This window comes from Rutidosis leptorrhynchoides, chromosome 1 (genome assembly GCF_046630445.1).
Source record: "Rutidosis leptorrhynchoides isolate AG116_Rl617_1_P2 chromosome 1, CSIRO_AGI_Rlap_v1, whole genome shotgun sequence".
In the NCBI taxonomy this organism is placed as follows: Eukaryota; Viridiplantae; Streptophyta; class Magnoliopsida; order Asterales; family Asteraceae; genus Rutidosis; species Rutidosis leptorrhynchoides.
This window is the reverse complement of record NC_092333.1, coordinates 483047012-483067250: the sequence shown is the minus strand read 5'-3', so window position 1 is coordinate 483067250 and position 20239 is coordinate 483047012. Positions and strand designations below refer to the sequence as shown.

Sequence of the window (20239 nt, the reverse complement as noted above, 5' to 3'; positions counted from 1 at the left end):
AAGGTCGTGATACATCTTTCCTGAACCAGGATGAACAGAGTACCTAGAATTGTGAGCCTCATCTAAAACCAGTTGTCGCAGATCACCAAACTTTGGAACCCAAAGACGTCCCGCAAAGTATCTAGTACCATCTGCTCGTACCTCAAACTTCTTAGCCATGCCTCTGACTTACTCGTTCACAAAGTTCTCCTCCTTTAAGGCTTCTTGTTGTGCCTCAAGAATCTGCCTTGCGAGGTTTGTTCGAATCGTCATATTCAAAGCTCTAAATCTGCGAGGTTCAACCCTCTCTTTACCACTTAACGCATTGGCCACAACATTGGCTTTTCCCAGATGATATAAATGTTCGCAATCATAATCATTTAACGTCTCAACCCATCTTCGCTGCCTCATATTCAACTGTTTTTTATCAAGGATATGTTGAAGGCTTTTGTGATCAGTGTACACTGTACTTTTGACCCCATAAAGATAATGTCTCCAAATCTTAAGCACAAATACAACAGCTCCCAACTCTAAATCATGGGTTGTATAATTCTGTTCATGGATCTTCAACTGTCGTGACGCGTACGCAATAAATTTCTTTTGTTGTATCAAAACACAACCAAAGCCCTGACGCGAAGCATCACAATAAATGACAAAATCATCATTACCCTCAGGTAGTGACAATATCGGAGCGGTAGTCAACTTCTTCTTCAGAGTTTGAAAAGTAGTCTCTTGTTCATCCTTCCGCTCATACTTCTTCCCCTTGTGCATTAAAGCAGTCAGAGGTTTCGCTATATGAGAGAAATCTTGAATGAACCTTCTATAGTAACCTGCCAACCCTAGAAACTGACGAACCTGAGTAGGAGTTTTTGGAATTTCCCACTTCTCGATTGCCTCAATCTTAGCAGGATCAACCTGTATTCCCTGTTTACTAACGATATGTCCAAGGAATTGAACTTCTCTTAACCAGAAAGTACACTTAGAGAACTTAGCGTACAACTCTTCTTTCCTCAACAAATCAAGCACCAACTTCAAATGTTCTTCGTGCTCTTCATCACTCTTGGAATAAATAAGGATGTCGTCGATGAAGACAATAACGAATTTGTCCAGATAGGGTCTACACACACGGTTTATGAGGTCCATGAACACAGCAGGTGCGTTTGTCAATCCGAACGGCATAACAAGGAATTCATAGTGATTATAACGGGTGCGAAAAGCGGTTTTCGAAACATCAGATTCTTTAACATGCAGTTGATGGTAACCGGAACGAAGATCGATCTTAGAATAAACAGATGAACCTTGAAGCTGATCGAACAGATCATCAATTCTTGGAAGAGGGTAACGGTTTTTAACAGTAAGCTTGTTTAATTCACGATAATCAATGCACAAACGAAACGAACCATCTTTCTTCTTAACAAACAGAACAGGAGCTCCCCAAGGGGACGAACTAGGACGAATAAAACCCTTGTCTAACAACTCACGGAGTTGACTCGACAATTCTTAAAGTTTGAAAGGCGCAAGTCGATAAGGAGAACGTGCTACAGGAGAAGCACCAGGAACAAGATCGATTTGAAATTCTACCGCGCGTTGCGGCGGAAGGCTAGGTAAATCTTCGGGAAATACCTCGGGAAAATCTCTAACAATATGAACATCACCAACGCTCTTCTCTTCTCTATCAGAATCAACAACATGGCCTAGAATAGCATGACAGCCTTTGCGAAAATGTTTATGAACTTTCAAACAGCTAATAAGATTTAACTGTCTGCATTTCTTATCCCCAAAAAAACATCAGCGGCTCTCCAACCACATTAGTAACATGAACAGCTTTCTCGTAACACACAATCTCAGCACGATTCGCAGACAACCAATCCATACCAATAACAACGTCAAAACTGCCTAGGTCAATCGGTATCAAATCTACCTCAAAATCTCTACCAGCCAGATTAATGTTACATTTATGATACACAGTCTTAGCAGTAAGCACCTTACCATTAGCTATCTCTACAACATAAGTTCTGTCTAAAGGAGTTAACGGTGTTTTGATTTTTGGACTAAATTTACTCGACACAAAACTCAAATCATCCCCTGAATCAAATAGTACATAAACTGATAAATAGTTGACCGAGAACATACCCGTAACAAGTTTTGGATCTTCCTCAGCATCCCTGGCATTAATGTTGAATGCTCTTCCACGTGCATTCTCAGTAGTCTTCTTGTTAGGGCAGGAATCACGGAAATGCCCCGCCTTACCGCATTCATAACAAACTCTCTGATTACCACCATTTCTCGGCTTCCCATTACCATTACCACCATTATTACCAGCATTGTTACTACCACCTGTAGCAGGAGTAGCAGAACCCGACATAAGCACCGTAAAATCTTTAGCAATGTGTCCCTGCTTGGAACACCTCTTACAAGTAAATGTACAATAACCATCATGAGCCTTATAACATCGAGGGTAAACACGCTGATTTCAGTTATTAGAACCAAAAGTATCTTGTTTCTTCTGCTGACTTTGGTTCTGGTTGCGGTTATTATCCCACTTCCTTTTCCCATTATCAGCATTCTTAACGACCTCCTCACTAGCATCAGTTACAGCTGTCTTACTTCTCCTTAAAATCTTATTATTAAGCTTATGAGCCATAGACATAGCAGCTTCAATAGTCTGGGGCTCACTAGACTCAACCCCATGCTCAATCCGCTCAGATAACCCATAAATATAAGCTTCAATCTTAAGATTCTCATCAGCATAAGTATTTGGACACAACAATGTCAATTCAAAGAACCTTTGTTCATAGGCATCTAACTCGGTGCCCTTCATTTTCCAGTTCTTAAGCTCAGCCTCTAACTTCTTAAGTTCACCCCGGGGTCAATAACGGGTGATCATTCTTTCTTTAAAATTGTTCCAAGTCAAACCATACGCCACATTATTACCCAAACTATTCACCAAGTTGTTCCACCAAGTTAAAGCACTATCCTTAAGAGTGTAGCTTGCGAAACTAATCTTATCCTCCTCTCGGACTCGGCTAACCCTAAAAATAGACTCAATCTTCTCAAACCAATGAGTAAGTTCAATGGTTCCTTTAGTGCCACTAAATTCTTGTGGACGACTTTCCATAAAAGTCTTGTGAGAGCATCCCACCTGGTTGTTGTTATTCGCATTCGCATTAGCATTAGCTGCCATAGCAGCTGCTATCCCTTCAGAAATAAGACGTTGCATGCGAGCTTCGTTGGACTCATGGAGAGGCATGATCTTCATAACAGAATAACACAACTGTTAGTACTAAGAATAATACTAGTGTTATAAAGGAATAGATCGAACACGAAAAAAAAATTAAACATTAAAATAATAGTCAATAAACACTATGAGTAATAACATGATAGTTATGATAGTTATAGAAATAGCCACCACATGTATACATACTTTATGATAAAAATCATACAACATACATAGCACCTAACATACATGAACTATATTACGCATAATATAACATGCCAAGAGTCACAACATCAGAATTAAAATATGATAATGATAAGTAGATGTTATAAAAGAAATAACCATCCATACATAAATGAAAAATATCCCATAACAAAATCGTTAATTAAATCCTCTGCAAAACGCCGTACATCACCCCAAAAATGAATGTATAAAAGGACATTAAATCTTATGAAATAAATAATCAATCATGAATCATCACATCACATCTGCTTAGAGCGGGTGTGATAAGCTGGGCCGGTATGAGGCTCGTCAGGAGTCTCATACTTCCTCAACTGTACCTTCACCACCTCCAACTCTGACTTCAGACCACGAACTATGCTCTCAAGAGCCTCAAACTTAGCGTCCACCTCACGGTTACACTTTCGGGTCTCGAACCCAACATTATGCTGGAAACTGATAAACGAATCCATACTAGCTCTAATCTCGTCCATCACCTCGTTATGCGGCAAGACCCGTATACAGTAGCTGAGAGCATTAATACGCATCTCATTCGAGTATGCTCTAGTCATGTGAGTGATGGTGTAACAACCATTATTTTTCCGTTACTTCCGTTAACCTTCCGTTAGTTTATTTAACGGCGAGTATTTAACTTTTATGTGTTTATGTGTAATAAATGCATACTTGACCTTTGGAGGGTGATAATAATTAATATGGGTTAATATTAATTCAAATAAATATTTCGGATGATGAAATACGATTAAAACGATACGATTTTGATAATGGCTTTTTGAGCAACGAAACGCTCGAGTTTATTTTAATAATTAATTTTATTAATTATTAACTTTTTAAAATATTTAATTTATTGGGTTTTTAATAAATTAAGCGATTGGTTGCGTTTAACGATCGATTTAGCGTTCCGGACCTTCGGTACGACTAAACGACACTTAAAACGGACCACGATTACAAGGAATTGGACAACACGAGCCCGGGAACTCCCCTTGGGCTCCATTCGGCCGAAACCCCTCCCCACCCCCTTTTATTTTATTTTTTGTAACTTTAGGGACTTATGTGTTAATTGTGGATTTAGGTCTTGATATAAATTAGAAGGTAAACCTAATTTTGGCATAACCCTCACAAAAAAAGCTGCCAGTCGATCCCTCCCTTCTCCCTCCCATCGACGATCACACACACACACACACACACACACAATCACCTTCAATTTTCACTTTTTGATAAAACCTTGAACACGAAACTTGCAATTCGCATCATCCTCTACGTGTTGGTATAATTCTTTTAGCGATCTAAGTTATATTTACATGAACCCTAATTCTTAAAATCTGATTTTTATTAGAGTTTCATAGTTATGTTGTCAATTGCTCAAGTCTATACGCGTACGTGTTAATCGTTATCGTTATTTTGATTGTTTGATGCGCTAGGGTTTAAAAACGAATTTGTTTTTGCATGATCAGAAAAATTAAGTTTTTTAAATGTTAATTATTATGTTATAATCAGATTCCTTGCGAAAAACTATTGAGTTTAGGCTTTGGATTCCCTTGATTTCGTTTCCGTATGATTAAGTTATGTCAATTTGAATTATCGTTGTGTTTTTGTTGCTTGATCAGATATCTGGAATTTTTAGACAATGAATTGGCATGTGAAACTTATACCACTGGAAAGATAATTTAAAAACACTCAATTTAGACTAGGATATCATGTCGTTTGCTTATGTATAGCCCGAGATATGCTTGAATTAGTGTAAAAGTAGTTTTATACAGCACTTGCAAGAAAATAACCTTGTATTATAAAATATGTTAACTTATGTGATTAAATCTTTGCATATTTGAGAAGTAGACAAAAATTAATTCATTTTTCATGTAGATATCATAGGGTAATTGTATCTAGATCTTCGGATAATCGCGTGCGAATGTGACTAACTAAATGAGAATCGAATCTGCAAATTGCCCACTATTTTATATTCTGTGGATTGTGTTTATTGATTGAGCATGTATGCTTCTGGAAAATGAAACTTAACATTATATGTGACTTATTGTTAGTTTATGTCAATCTCTGAAACCTTATGCATTGGGCACAATAGAGCCATACTTTATGTAAATTCTGATTTGAGCTGAAAACTGAATGTTCAACTTTCACGAATAAACTGTACAAATTGGCTAAACAAAAGTTACTAGATTTTTGATATGTGTTAATTTGATTTGTACTTGAACTATGGCCACTGGTCTTGTATCAATTTCATGTCCCTAACTCCACTTATAGCCAAAATGAAATCAGTGCACGGTCAGAAACTGACTTGGCAAACCCCAAATGTATCCCTTCTGATTCCTGACTTTTAATTATCGTATGAGTCCCTGACAGGACTTTTTGGAATCAATATTAAGTATATTTATGATCTGTAGTTTGTCATATTTACTTGAATTTTGTACTATGAGATAATGTGCTAAGTATGCTACGTGTTCATGAACTTTGTGCATAACGATAAACTGAAATTGTGGAAATGATCATTCATGACCTAAAACGTATTGTTTGACTTAGGTTTGACATGTTGACCAATATTTGACATTAACCTACTGATTTTGACTTTAGTTGACCACATTGACCAAGTTTGACTTTCGGTTTGACTTCGGTTGACTTTGTTTGACTTGCATGATATAGTTGACTTTTACTTTAAAACGCGTCGAGTCGAGCAATAAGACAACGTACACTATGAAACCACACTTATATAAGATACATATATTGACCAACCTAAATACGTATACTTAGGTTGCATTACTCTGCTATAAACCGTACAAGTTAATTGTTCACTTTTCAATCCGAGCTTTATTCAAAGGTGAGTCTACAGTCCCACTTTTTACATGCTTTCAGGGATGAGAATACACGTTGTTATACTTACATTTTCAAATGCTTTTGTATTGACATGAGTACTATATATGCATATTGAGTTTGCTCAAAAAGCCTCTAGCTTGAATACTTTTAATACCATCGGTGTAAGCACAGTTTAGATGGATGGATCCGTTAGGTTGACAACCTCACCCACTGTAAAAACCGTGGTGCATTTACTTTGAACATTAAATACATTTGAACAAGTGTATAACATTTTAGGAGGTAAAGGCGGGTATAGTGGCTTCTATACTCGGGTCATTGCTAGTATTCAGGTGCTCATATTATGCAAACATTTTACGAGTTTGTGTTGTACTTGTAAAATCTCGTGATCAAGGAAATGAAACTATTTTTCTGATAACTGCTTTTCAGATACTGTTATACTTTTAAACCTGTAGATTCACCAACATTATTTGTTGACCTGTTTTTGCGTGTTGTTGTTCTCAGGTCCTTAAGAGGTATGCTTCCACTGTGTTTGCTGCATGACTGGCCGTGGAGTCAGCATTTGATTTTAAAGAACATTATTTACTTTCGCATTTAAAACTTTTATACTGTCTAAATACTGTTGGCTTGTGGTTACGATCACAACAGTGTTTCTATTTTAGGATTATTGACTTGTGTTTTTGAAAGTTAATTTTTAATAAAATTAAATGCGATTGCTTTAAACGTCTCATATAGAGGGCGTAACTGTTAACTGTGGGACCTGGATTAACACGCCATCAGATGGTAATTTGGCGGGGTGTTATAGTTGGTATCAGAGCTAACAGTTCGTAGGGAAACTAGGACTAGCATTAGTGTGTCTGATTTGGTCATTAGGACACCTTGATGAGTCTAGACTACGACCGGGACTTAGTCATTACATGAGTACTTTGTGACTAATGTTATTTACTTGACTAATCTGTTTCGTATGTGTTCTTGTACTATGAGTTAGATGTCACAAGATTCAGGAAACAGTGGCAGCGACTCCAGTGTGGCTGAGGTGAATGCTCCTACCCCAGCACCAGCACCTGCTCTGCATCAGATACCTAACCATCCCGTGAACCTTTATGCATTGGATTTGGTTCATACTACCCGTAACAGGGATATTGTTGATCGTGTTAACGCATTGAGCGATATTGCTAGGACATATCCGCACCCCGATGATCTTGATAGGTTGGATGAAAGGGTCACAGGTATAAATACTTATACTTACGAGGCTGAAGCAAGGTTCGTTGAAATGGCGGGATTGATAGCAGCCTTGACTGTCAGGGTTGCTGCGTTGGAGGCGGAACGTAATAGGCCGAGGAATGATGGACCTGCCTCCCGTACCCAACAGAAGAGGAAGTGAAGGGTCGTTGACCATGAGCTTCTTTTCCTTTTTCATCCGCCATACTTTCTTTAATTGATTATATAAGACTTACCGGGTGTTATAAACCGGGCTACTAGTATATTATGTTTATTGTTTGGTTTACTACTTTGGAATTTGGTTTATCACTTTCGGATTTTATTTATATTAATGGTGGATTATGTTATTAGTAACTATTATCTTTTATTGCATGCGGTAATATTCTATATTTAGTAACTTTGTATGATCATAATACTTGTGTTATGTTATACTACTACTATTGCCATTAATGTTACTACTTAGTGCTACTACCACTACTATCACTACATAACACTAGTACCACAACTACTACCACTAGTGTTACTACTAACACTACTATCACTACTATCACTACTTACACTACTTCTCACTACTAACTAATCTTTTCGTACTATTATTATTTACTAGTCTTCAACTCTCGTTGCTAGAATATTTTTAATAACTCTGTTTTCATTGATCTTACTTCGATGTATCGTTTGTGTAGAGGGAGACCATGTTTACTTCAGAAATGCTCGAGGCTCAAGTTGAAGAACTCGTTAACCAAAGTGTGATGAAAGCTCTTATAGCTGCAAGTTTTGATTGCACGATTGAGAAATACTGTCCTAGACGAGAGCGGATAAGGTGGGAAAATGAACTTCTGAAATTAAGGGTCATTGGAATAGACATTGCTAGTTACACTAACCGATTCCGGGAGCTATCGTTGCTTTGCCCACATTTGGTCCCATCAGATGAAAGAGCAATCGAGAGGTACATGTCGGGATTGCCGATGGAAGTGTTTAGTTTTGTCCTTTCCCATCAACTAAAGACAATACTCGGAGTCATCAACATGGTGATTAACAGGATGAAGCAAGTTAGCCGGTTGGAAGGAAAAGAGATGCCTGTTACAGGAAATGAAGTTAATGGGAAAAGGAAACGATGTGAGAATTATGTTGGAAGTCTCGCACGGAACCGAGGTGAGAAGCAAGAGATGCCCCGTAACTTCAAGAAAGGATCTTCATCCAACACGAATTACAAGGTAAAAACTACCATTGTGCGGAAAATGTGGAAAGCACCACCGTAGGGGATGCAAAATGCTGGTTTGTATCAAGTGTCAAAAGAAGGGTCACCTGGCCCTAGATTGTAAGGTCAACACCAATAAGAATAGGTGTTTTACATGTGGCGAAGCAGGCCATTACGCGAAGGACTACCCGAGAAAGAGGAAAGATGGATCCACTCAGGGAACTGCAACCACCCATCACCCCGGTGGGACATGCAATGGCATGAACTCAGTTAAAGGTACGTTTTTCGCCCAGCTATCTTAATATTTACATTTTGTTTGATACTGGCACTGATAGAAGTTTTATATCTAAGGATATTTGTCACCATGTTAAGAAACCTGTTTCTTCCTTGATTAACGTGTATTCCATAGAACTAGGAAATGGTAACTTGATGAGAGCTGATAACATTTTTTTCTTGATTGTACTTTGATGTTAGAAAGTAAGCCTTTTAGCATTGATGTGATACCTATTAAACTGGGAAGTTTTGACCTTGTGGTTGGAATGGACTGGTTAGCTGATAACAAAGCCGAGGTGGTCTGTGACTAAAAGGCTATTCGTATTTCTATCACTGACAGTGAACCTATGATGATTTATGGTGAAAAGAATGGTTCACAATTACATCTCATTAACTGCTTGAAAGTCCATAAGTATGTGAGAAATGGATGTATCGCGTTCTTGGTTCACGTAAGCCAGATTGTACCTGAAGAAAGGAGACCCGAAGACGTTCCTATAGTTAAGGAATTTCTTGAAGTTTTTCTGGAAGAATTACCTGGTCTCCAACCTCATCGAGAAGTTGAGTTTCAGATAGACTTAGTGCCAGGAGCGGCACCGGTGGCTCGCGCACCGTACAGACTCGCACCCCCAGAGCTTCAAGAGTTGTCTAGTCAATTGCAAGAGTTGTTAGACAAGGGATTTATTCGACTGAGTTCTTCGCCTTGGGGAGCTCCGATCCTGTTTTCTAAGAAGAAGGATGGGTCGATGAGGTTGTGTATCGACTACAGAGAACTGAACAAGTTGACAATCAAGAATAGGTATCCGTTACCGAGGATTGGTGACTTATTTGATCAACTACAAGGATCCAGTTGTTATTCGAAGATTGATTTGAGATTCGGGTATCACCAATTGAGAGTCAAAGAAGCTGATGTCCTGAAGACAGTGTTTAGAACACGTTATGGACATTACGAGTTTACAGTGATGTCGTTTGGTTTGACGAACTCACTGGCAGTGTTCATGGATCTCATGAACCGTGTGTGTAAGCCATACCTAGATAAATTCGTCATTGTGTTTATTGATGATATATTGGTGTACTCCAAGAACAGAGAAGAGCACGAGCAGCATCTACGTTCGATATTGACTATGCTTAGAGAAGAGCAGTTGCATGCAAAGTTCTCTAAGTGTGACTTTTGGTTACCAGAAGTACAATTTCTTGGCCATGTTGTAGGGGCCAATGGAATACAAGTCGATCCAGCAAAAATTGAGTCAGTTAAGAATTGGGAAACTCTAAAGACGCCAACGCAAATTAGGCAATTTTTGGGTCTTGCTGGTTACTACAGAAGATTCATTGAAGGATTCTCTAAGATCGCCCGACCATTGACTGCGTTGACTCATAAGGGCAAGAAGTTTGAGTGGTCAGAACCGCAAGAGACTGCATTTCAGTTGTTGAAGGAGAAGTTAACAACTGCACCAGTATTATCTCTACCAGAGGGAAGTGAAGATTTTGTTGTTTATTGTGATACCTCACGTCAAGGAATGGGTTGCGTGCTTATGTAACGAAACAAGGTTATTGCTTATGGATCGCGTCAGTTAAAGATTCACGAGCAGAACTACACTACGCACGACCTTGAGTTAGGAGCTATTGTCTTTGCACTTAAAATGTGGAGACACTACCTGTTTGGAACCAAGTTCACTATCTTCACTGACCATAAGAGTTTACAGCACATATTCGATCAGAAACAGCTCAACATGAGACAACAACGTTGGATGGGACTACTTAACGATTATAACTGCGAACTTCAATACCATCCGGGCAAGGCGAATGTTGTGGCGGATGCCCTAAGCAGAAAGGAGCGAGAGAGGCCTCTTAGGGTTAAAGCACTTAACATAGTTGTCCGTACAAATCTCACATCACAAATTCGTGAAGCACAACAAGAAGCCATGAAACAAGAAAATGTCGATGTTGAATTTCTCAGAGGAATGGATAAGAAATTTGACATCAAAGGGGACGGAACATGGTACTTTGCTAACCGAATTTGGGTACCAAAGTTTGGTGGGTTGAGAGAACTAGTGTTGGAGGAAGCACACAAGTCGAGATACTCAATTCATCCGGGATCAGATAAAATGTACCAAGATTTGAAGGCGTTTTATTGGTGTCCAAATTTGAAAGCTGACATTGCTACCTATGTCGGGAAGTGCTTGACGTGCGCTAAAGTCAAGGCTGAACATCAGAAGCCATCAGGATTATTAACTCAACCAGAGATTCCCCAGTGGAAGTGGGAAGGTATTTCCATGGACTTCATTACGAAACTACCAAGAACGGCGGGAGGTCACGATACTATTTGGGTTATCGTGGATCATCTCACAAAGTCCGCACACTTCTTACCGATAAGGGAAACTGATAAAATGGAGAAGTTGGCTCAGATCTACATTAAGGAAGTCGTCTCTAGGCATGGAGTGCCTATATCCATTATATCCGATCGCGACGGCAGATTTACTTCCAGGTTTTGGCAGTCATTACAGAAAGCAATGGGAACCCGTCTAGATATGAGTACATCATATCACCCCCAGACGAATGGCCAGAGCGAACGAACTATTCAGACTTTCGAGGACATGTTGAGAGCGTGTGTCATTGATTTCGGAAAGGATGGGATAAGTATTTACCACTGGTTGAGTTCTCATACAATAACAGCTACCATGCGAGCATTAAAGCTGCACCTTTCGAAGCGTTGTATGGAAGGAAGTGTAGATCTCCCGTTTGTTGGAGCGAATTGGGAGATAGTCAGTTGACAGGTCCTGAGATTATTCAGGAGACAACTGAGAAAGTCCTACAGATTCAGGAATGATTGAGAACGGCTCGAAGTCGTCAAAAGAGTTACGTCGATGTTAGACGGAAGGACATAGAGTTCCAAGTTGGTGACAAAGTCATGCTTAAAGTATCACCTTGGAAGGGTGTTGTACGATTTGGGAAACGAGGTAAACTGAGTCCTAGATATGTTGGACCGTTTGAGATAACTGAAAGAGTTGGACCGGTAGCTTACAGATTGGAACTGCCACAAGCACTCAGCGGTATTCACGACGTTTTCCATGTATCCAATCTAAATAAGTGCCTAGCCGATGATAATTTGATTATTCCTTTAGAGGAACTACGTATCGACGACAAACTTCATTTCATTGAGGAACCTATTGAAATCTTGGGCCGTGAGGTCAAACAGTTGAAGCAAAGTAGAATTCCTATCGTTAAAGTTCGGTGAAACGCGAGAAGAGGACCAGAGTTCACGTGGGAGCATGAAGACCAGATCAGGCTGAAGTATCCGCAATTGTTTCCTGAGGAAACTACTTCAGCGGACGATCACTAAAATTTCAGGGCGAAATTTTCAATAACAGGTGGGTAATGTAACAACCCTGATTTTTCCGTTACTTCCGTTAACCTTCCGTTAGTTTATTTAATGGCGTTTATTTAACTTTTATGTGTTTATGTGTAATAAATGCATACTTGTCCTTTGGAGGGTGATAATAATTAATATGGGTTAATATTAATTCAAATAAATATTTCGGATGATGAAATACGATTAAAACGATACGATTTTGATAATAGCTTTTTGAGCAACGAAACGCTCGGGTTTATTTTAATAATTAATTTTATTAATTATTAACTTTTTAAAATATTTAATTTATTGGGTTTTTAATAAATTAAGCGATTGGTTGCGTTTAACAATCGGTTTAGCGTTCCGGGCCTTCGGTACGACTAAACGACACTTAAAACGGACCACGATTACAAGGAATTGGACAACACGAGCCCGGGAACTCCCCTTGGGCCCCATTCGGCCGAAACCCCCTCCCCACCCCTTTTATTTTAATTTTTGTAACTTTAGGGACTTATGTGTTAATTGTGGATTTAGGGCTTGATATAAATTAGAAGGTAAACCTAATTTTGGCATAACCCTCACAAAAAAAGCTGCCAGTCGATCCCTCCCTTCTCCCTCCCATCGACGATCACACACACACACACAATCACCTTCAATTTTCACTTTTTGATAAAACCTTGAACACGAAACTTGCAATTCGCATCATCCTCTACGCGTTGGTATAATTCTTTTAGCGATCTAAGGTATATTTACATGAACCCTAATTCTTAAAACCTGATTTTTATTAGAGTTTCATAGTTATGTTGTCAATTGCTCAAGTCTATACGCGTACGTGTTAATCGTTATCGTTATTTTGATTGTTTGATGCGCTAGGGTTTAAAAACAAATTTGTTTTTGCATGATCAGAAAAATTAAGTTTTTCAAATGTTAATTATTATGTTATAATCAGATTCCTTGCGAAAAACTATTGAGTTTAGGCTTTGGATTCGCTTGATTTCGTTTTCGTATGATTAAGTTATGTCAATTTGAATTATCGTTATGTTTTTGTTGCTTGATCAGATATCTGGAATTGTTAGACAACGAATAGGCATGTGAAACTTATACCTCTGGAAAGATAATTTAAAAACACTCAATTTAGACTAGGATATCATGTCGTTTGCTTATGTATAGCCCGAGATATTCTTGAATTAGTGTAAAAGTAGTTTTATACAGCACTTGCATGAAAATAACCTTGTATGATAAAATGTGTTAACTTATGTGATTAAATATTTGCGTATTTGAAAAGTAGACAAAAAGTACTTCACTTTTCATGTAGATATAATAGGCTAATTGTATCTAGATCTTCGGATAATCGCGTGCGAATGTGACTAACTAAATGAGAATCGAATCTGCAAATTGCCCACTGTTTTATATTCTGTGGATTGTGTTTATTGATTGAGCATGTATGCTTCTGGAAAATGAAACTTAACATGATATGTGACTTATTGTTAGTTTATGTCAATCTCTGAAACCTTATGCATTAGGCACAATAGAGCCATACTTTATGTAAATTCTAATTTGAGCTGAAAACTGAATGTTCAACTTGCACGAATAAACTGTACAAATTGGCTTAACAAAAGTTGCTAGATTTTTTATATGTGTTACTTTGATTTGTCCTTGAACTATGGCCACTGGTCTTGTATCAATTGCATGTTCCTAACTCCGGTTATAGCCAAAATAAAATCAGTGCGCGGTCAGAAACTGACTTGGCAAACCCCAAATGTATCCCTTCTGATTCCTGACTTTTAATTTTTCGACAACTCATCCGTGGCAATATATTCTTATCATGACGCATGTTACATGTTGCATGGCAACTAATCCGTGGTGTATGTTGCGTATAAAATGATTATTATAAAGTAAACTAGAAAATCACACAATTTTCACGGATATTGAAAATAAATAAGACTTATAAAATCAACATGAAATATTGATTACATATTATCTACCCCTTTTTTTTTCCTTCTCGACCTTTTTTTTTTTCTTTTGTCTTTCATCGCATAGTTTCATCACTCCATTCAGACTAATTACAAGATCATCACCAAACAACTTTTAAATCTTTGATATTCATTAATAATTTAGTCTGCAACTTTTTTCAGACCTTTGACTCCTTTGATGTTGTAAATATTCACACCACCATATAATAAACTAATTAATTTTTATCCGAAAAGTACGCATGCCATGTCTTCACATTCTTTTAGCAATGCTAGATTATGACTTAGGGATTCATTGTGAAGTGTATAATTAGGCTGAAAGCATTCCACTCCATTTGGATCTTTAAAGCACAAGCCCTCATATCCTTTTTCTTTCACATACATCTTGTCCACAAACAATATATCTTTCGATACTTTGTAACTTCTTTCATCTTTCCTTTCATTTGCCAGACCAACAGATTTACCCTTTACATTAATATTACAAGCAATACAGAACTTATAATAATTCTCCTCACTTATAAGTCGTCTTTCTCTTCGAAATTCTATCATGAAAGTAATCTCACATTTAGTCCTCAGTTTGAAAGCTTGATCATTCATAGACCTTGATCGTACATCAATGTTCTTCTAGTCCAACATCCCAAGTGTATACAAATCTTCGATCAAAATTTTTTTCTCAGATTTATATAATAAAATTAGCGTGATATTCAGAATACTTTCTTGTTCAATTAATTCATTCTCTTATATTGGAACTTGTACTTGGATAATCTGAAGTTGCCCAATTTGATGAAGTTACTCAATAAGACCAACTTGCACTACTAGAAAAGTATAAATTGGGGACGACCTTTTTCGGGACGACATAATGTCGTCCCCAAAAATAAGGAAAACGACAAAAAATGGGCCAGCTTTTTCTGAGACGTTTGACCAGTTTTTTGGGGACGACATTTAGGGACGACATTTCGTCCCCAAAGAAATTACCATTTTTCATTTATTTTTTTGGTAAAAAACTGGCTCCAAAAAGCAAAAAAAATCCCGCCAAACTTTTGGGGACGACATGTCGTCCCTAAATGTCGTCCCCAAAAAAAGAATTATATTTAATTGTTTTTTTGGCGCAGAAATATTTGGCTCCAAAGGTGGGAAAATTTCGTGCTATTTTTTGGGGACGACACGTCGTCTCTAAAAACTTTTGGGGATGACATTTGTGGCGCCTTTTGTGGCGCACCAGCGCCACTAAAGGTACAAACGAAAAAATGTTGAATTCAACTAGTAATATTATTTTCTAGTATAAGTATTGCGTCACACACTATCATACTATATGGTTGTCCATTTTTATTTATTTTTTTATTAACGATCCGTCAAAAATTATTATTATTAATATTACTAGTTGTTTTTTTACTTTAATTTTTTATTTACTATATATTCAATTTCAATTGTGGATTTATCATTTCTCATATGATGGTTATTTGTTAGGAAGTGGTACAAGTGATAGTTACTTGTAGATTGTAGACAAATACGAAAATCTGAAAGACAGAAATTGTGTATGTTGGCACTTCATCACGAATGTTCATTCATACATGCATGAATTATGAATAACATAACGTTTACAATAAAACTTACACGTTGGTATCTTATTAAGAAAATTGGACAAAACTTTGTCCCACATTAAACCAACTTGCACTACAGTAGTACTAATATATTACAACAATTAGAGTTTTAATAATAATAATAATAATAATAATAATAATAATAATAATAATAATAATAATTAGTTCCACCAATTTATCTCGTGATGGCCTCACTACATAATAATTAGTTCCACCAAGTCAAGAGCATATATTACTATATCTCTACCCCACTACATCACTTCCACCAATTTATCTCTATTAATTTCTCCGTAATTAGTTCTTATATTGCAATCAGTCACTTTTAATATATTATTTGGACATTGCCACTTCTTTACCAATAAAAAATAACACTGCCACTTAATAATTTTCACGAAAAATTAAATTTCCCTCCACCAAATTTATGACTCCCCCCAAGTCTAAGAGAGTTAGGAAAAGGTAAAAGGAGTTTTTCATGGTTCCAGTTGTCCAAAAGTTAGAAAATAGAAAACCATAACTTTTTTCATCTTCATTTCCATCTCTGATTTCTCTGCTTCTGGCGTTACACTACTGTATCAAGGTAACTCACATCTCAGTATCTCACTTCTTTCTCTAAATCTAAATGTAAATCTCTAGTAATTTTTTGTTTATTTTTTCACAATAAATAGAGTTAACGATATGAAATTGATTTTTTTTTTAACAGAACGATATGAAATTGATTAGTAATGTTAAATTACAAAGTTTTAGAGATACATCAGTTTTGGTCCAAATTCTTTTAACTGTGATATGTGAAGTATTTTTGATTTTGATGTATTATAATCATGTAAAGTAGCAAACTGATTTGGAGTCAGGGGCGGAGTTAGTAGGGTGGCAGAGGGGTGCTTTGCCACCCCCAACTGTGTTAGTATATATGTATATGAATTGTGTTTTAATGGCTATATAATTGAGTTTAGAGTGACAATTTTGAAGTTGTAAAGTGAGGACAGAAAGAGTTGCAGGTAGAGTTTAGAATCGTGATCAGATTACGGTTAAGGTAGAATCATTAATCTGGTAAGTGCGTTAGGGATCTATTTTCTATTAGTGAATTATAACTACCAGTGACTCGAAATACATGGTAGTAAATCATACAAGTACTTTCGAGAGTCGGAAGAGATGTTGCAAGTGATAAATCGGATGATGATTGACGGTTAATGAGATTTCGGTGAATGTTGACCTAGAGTTGCCTTTTTCCATACTAATAATAGTTGTGTTGCTTCTAGACCTTAGGTTATTATTGGTTAAATAAGATTAATTTGCAAGTTTTAATGGGGTTTTCACTAAACAATGACGTTTCTAAGGTGACTTTATCTGTGTCAGACACGTGTATTGAGGTCATTTGACGGATCTAACTGTTGGATAGTCACTTATTGATTGTGTTAGTGGATACCGTTTTGCTTGAAAATCCGTGTTGGGGCGATTAAGATGGGTCGAAATTGCGTTGTAAGTGTTTCTACTAATGATCATATGATTAGAGGAGGGTATCAAGTGATGTTTTATCGGATAAGTGTCAGCAGCTTTTAGCTGCTACTGCTGCTGTTCGGTGGGCTGCCACCACTGCCACCACGGCTGCCCGCGGCAGCTGGTGGCCAGTGGTGGCGGTTGACGGATGGTGGCGGTGTTTGTCGATTTTTGGTACGCGAGATGGTTCGGGTTACCCGTTTGGACCCCGAATCGTTCGTGTTAATTTAGTAGTGATTGGTTTCGTCGTTTTTAGACTATGACCCATTTTTCTAGTTATAATTGGATTGTAAATGGTATAAGTATGTAAATAGTGTGGATTGCTGACTTTTAACTCGTGACCATAATGGTGAGTTAAATTTGGGTTATAAATTTGTGCGCGGACCGATGGAGAAATGCTAAAAGTAAACAAAAAAAATATTTCACGGATAATGACGGGTACGCACTTCCCAATAACCTTCGAAACCGACCCCCACCGAATGTTCAACAACGTCTATGGGACCCATTTGTGGACCTAATGCTTTCAAGTAAATTCCGGGCTCGTTCTGCGCAGAACAAGAAAAATAGGGCGAAGATGGAATACGCCAGTACGCAGGGTAGCAGGTCAATTGCCGACCGTGTGGTAAATCCTATTTTTAACTTTAGTTTATGGAAAATATTAATACGTGTCTGTAAATTTTAAATGGTCAAATATTAATATGTGTTTGCAGGCCTCTCTGGATCCTCCGAGTCTTATCGAAAACTTCAAGAACAACCACACTTTTAAGAAAGGTGGATGGAGTGGGGATAAAGCTAGGGTGAACCACGTAAGTACTTACATATATATATATATATATATATATATATATATATATATATATATATATATATATATATATATATATATATATATATATATATATATATATATATATATATATATATATATAAGTCAAACGAAGTCAACAAAAGTCAATTGGGTTAAAATTGGGTTAAATTTAGTCAATTGGTCAATATGGGTTAAAATTGATTTAAATGAAGTCAATTGGTCAATATAAGTATATGTATATGTATATGTGGGCCAAATGGTCAATATGGGTTAAAATTGGGTTAAATTGAGTCAATTAGTCAATATGGGTCAATATAAGTATATGTATATGTATATACGGGTCAAATGGTCAATATGGGTCAAATGGTCAATTGGGGTCAATGTGGATTAAAATCGTCCCCAATTGAGTCATTTAGTCAATATGGGTCAATATAAGTATATGTATATGTGTATATGGGTCAAATGGTGAATATGGGTTGTCGTATTGTTATATGATAATACTAATAATAATATTTGTTAACTATGTAGGAAAAAATGTTGAAATTAAAAGAAAAATATCCGGAAAGGAGTGATGAAGTCATTATGTTGGAAGTTTTAGGCAAACGTCGCGGGTACCGTCGCGGAGTGGGTAAAACGTTACCCGGATCGGCTAGTACATCATCTTCATCATCAACTTGTCAAACAAGACGACCACCACCACCGGGTTCCGAAAACCCATTGCTAAAGGAAGCGGTATACGATACTTTTGCCTTTAACAATATGGCAATCCCGCCCCAATGGCAATCTTTTTTCCCAACCCCCAATCAAACTCAAGAAACCGAAGGTGAAGACGAAGGTGATGACGATGAAGACATGGAAGAAAGTGGTGCGTCTCAAAGCGAAAGTGATGAAGAAAATGAAGATGAAGCAAGGTAAGTTTGTAAGTTTGTTTGCTATTCGGATTTGGTTTAAGTTTGTAAACTTTGGATAATGTTTTAAGGTTGTAAACTTTGTGTCGGATTGTAATCTTTTAGTATTCGGATTAAGTTTGTAACGGTTGGATAATGTTTCGGACATGTTTTAATTAATGTTGAGCTTGTGTTTGTGAAATATATTGTGTTTTGTGCAACAGGTTTTGATTTGGTTTAAATGTGCCGTTTTTACGGCTGGAAAAGCAGTTTTTAATCGGCCCAAAAACGATAACAGCTTATTGGGGACGACATGTTGTACCCTTTTGTCGTCCCCAATTACATTTTAATATTATTATTATTATTTAGAATGAAAATAGGATATTTTAATATTATTTTTTTAGAGACGACATGTCGTCCCTAAAGAGTCGTCCCAATTAGATTAAAAATATTATAATTATTAATTCGTTGGAAAAATGATTTTTTTAATATTATTTCTTTAGGGACGACATGGCGTCCCTAAAAGTCGTCCCCAAAAAATGGACAAGATTAACAATTGAAAAGTCAAAGTGGGTCCCACCGTCGTCCCTAAAAAAAAATCAGTCGTCCCGAAAAACTTTTCGCGACAGAACACTGGGGACGACTTTATGGGGACGACATGTCGTCCCGCAAGATTATTGAGGACGACATGTCGTCCCTAAAAACAAAATTTTGTTGTCCCCAATTGGGGTTTTTCCAGTAGTGTTGATACCTTCCTTTCTATTTAGTTGAACAACTATCTTTTCATCCATTTCTCTTGCAGTGATATGCTTTATGTAATACTCTAGAGTCATTTCCAATTCATTAGCTTGTTCTCTAATTATGATTTGTTGTTCTTCTTCTTCTACATGCTTTGCATTTCTTCACTTATCATCTGTTTTTCAACAAGCTTCTGTTGTCGTTTGGGAGCATATTGCCCGATGTAACAAACAGTGAGCTGACATGAATACTTCTCTTGATCGGACCACTTATTCGTCGATGAAAATCGGGTAAGGGTAACGTAGCTAAACCATGACCCGTAGTGGCTACATACTTATGAGAAGCGTAACCCTCATCCTCATGAATAATACCCACTTTATATTTTTAAAACTTAATGAATATATTAAAATTTTGAATATATAGTAAAATAAAAAAAAAATTACCTAA

General features: G+C 37.1%; 1 protein-coding gene across 1 annotated transcript; it reads left to right on the top strand.

Moving 5' to 3' along the window:
* Nucleotides 1–17746: 17746 nt before the first annotated feature.
* On the top strand, nucleotides 17747–19267 carry LOC139875068 (uncharacterized). Its single transcript, XM_071862445.1, has 3 exons — nucleotides 17747–17981; nucleotides 18070–18165; nucleotides 18696–19267. Exons 1-3 carry the CDS (start codon nucleotides 17877–17879, stop codon nucleotides 19080–19082), a joined length of 588 nt encoding a protein of 195 aa, XP_071718546.1. The 5' UTR covers nucleotides 17747–17876; the 3' UTR covers nucleotides 19083–19267.
* Nucleotides 19268–20239: the final 972 nt, after the last annotated feature.

Bases quoted from the DNA above. Each gene is read 5' to 3' on its own strand.
- LOC139875068 (XM_071862445.1), top strand. From the start codon at position 17,877: ATGCTTTCAAGTAAATTCCGGGCTCGTTCTGCGCAGAACAAGAAAAAT. The intron at 17,982-18,069 runs GTAAATCCTATT...ATGTGTTTGCAG, and splicing joins GGTCAATTGCCGACCGTGTG to GCCTCTCTGGATCCTCCGAG. The intron at 18,166-18,695 runs GTAAGTACTTAC...TTAACTATGTAG, and splicing joins ATAAAGCTAGGGTGAACCAC to GAAAAAATGTTGAAATTAAA.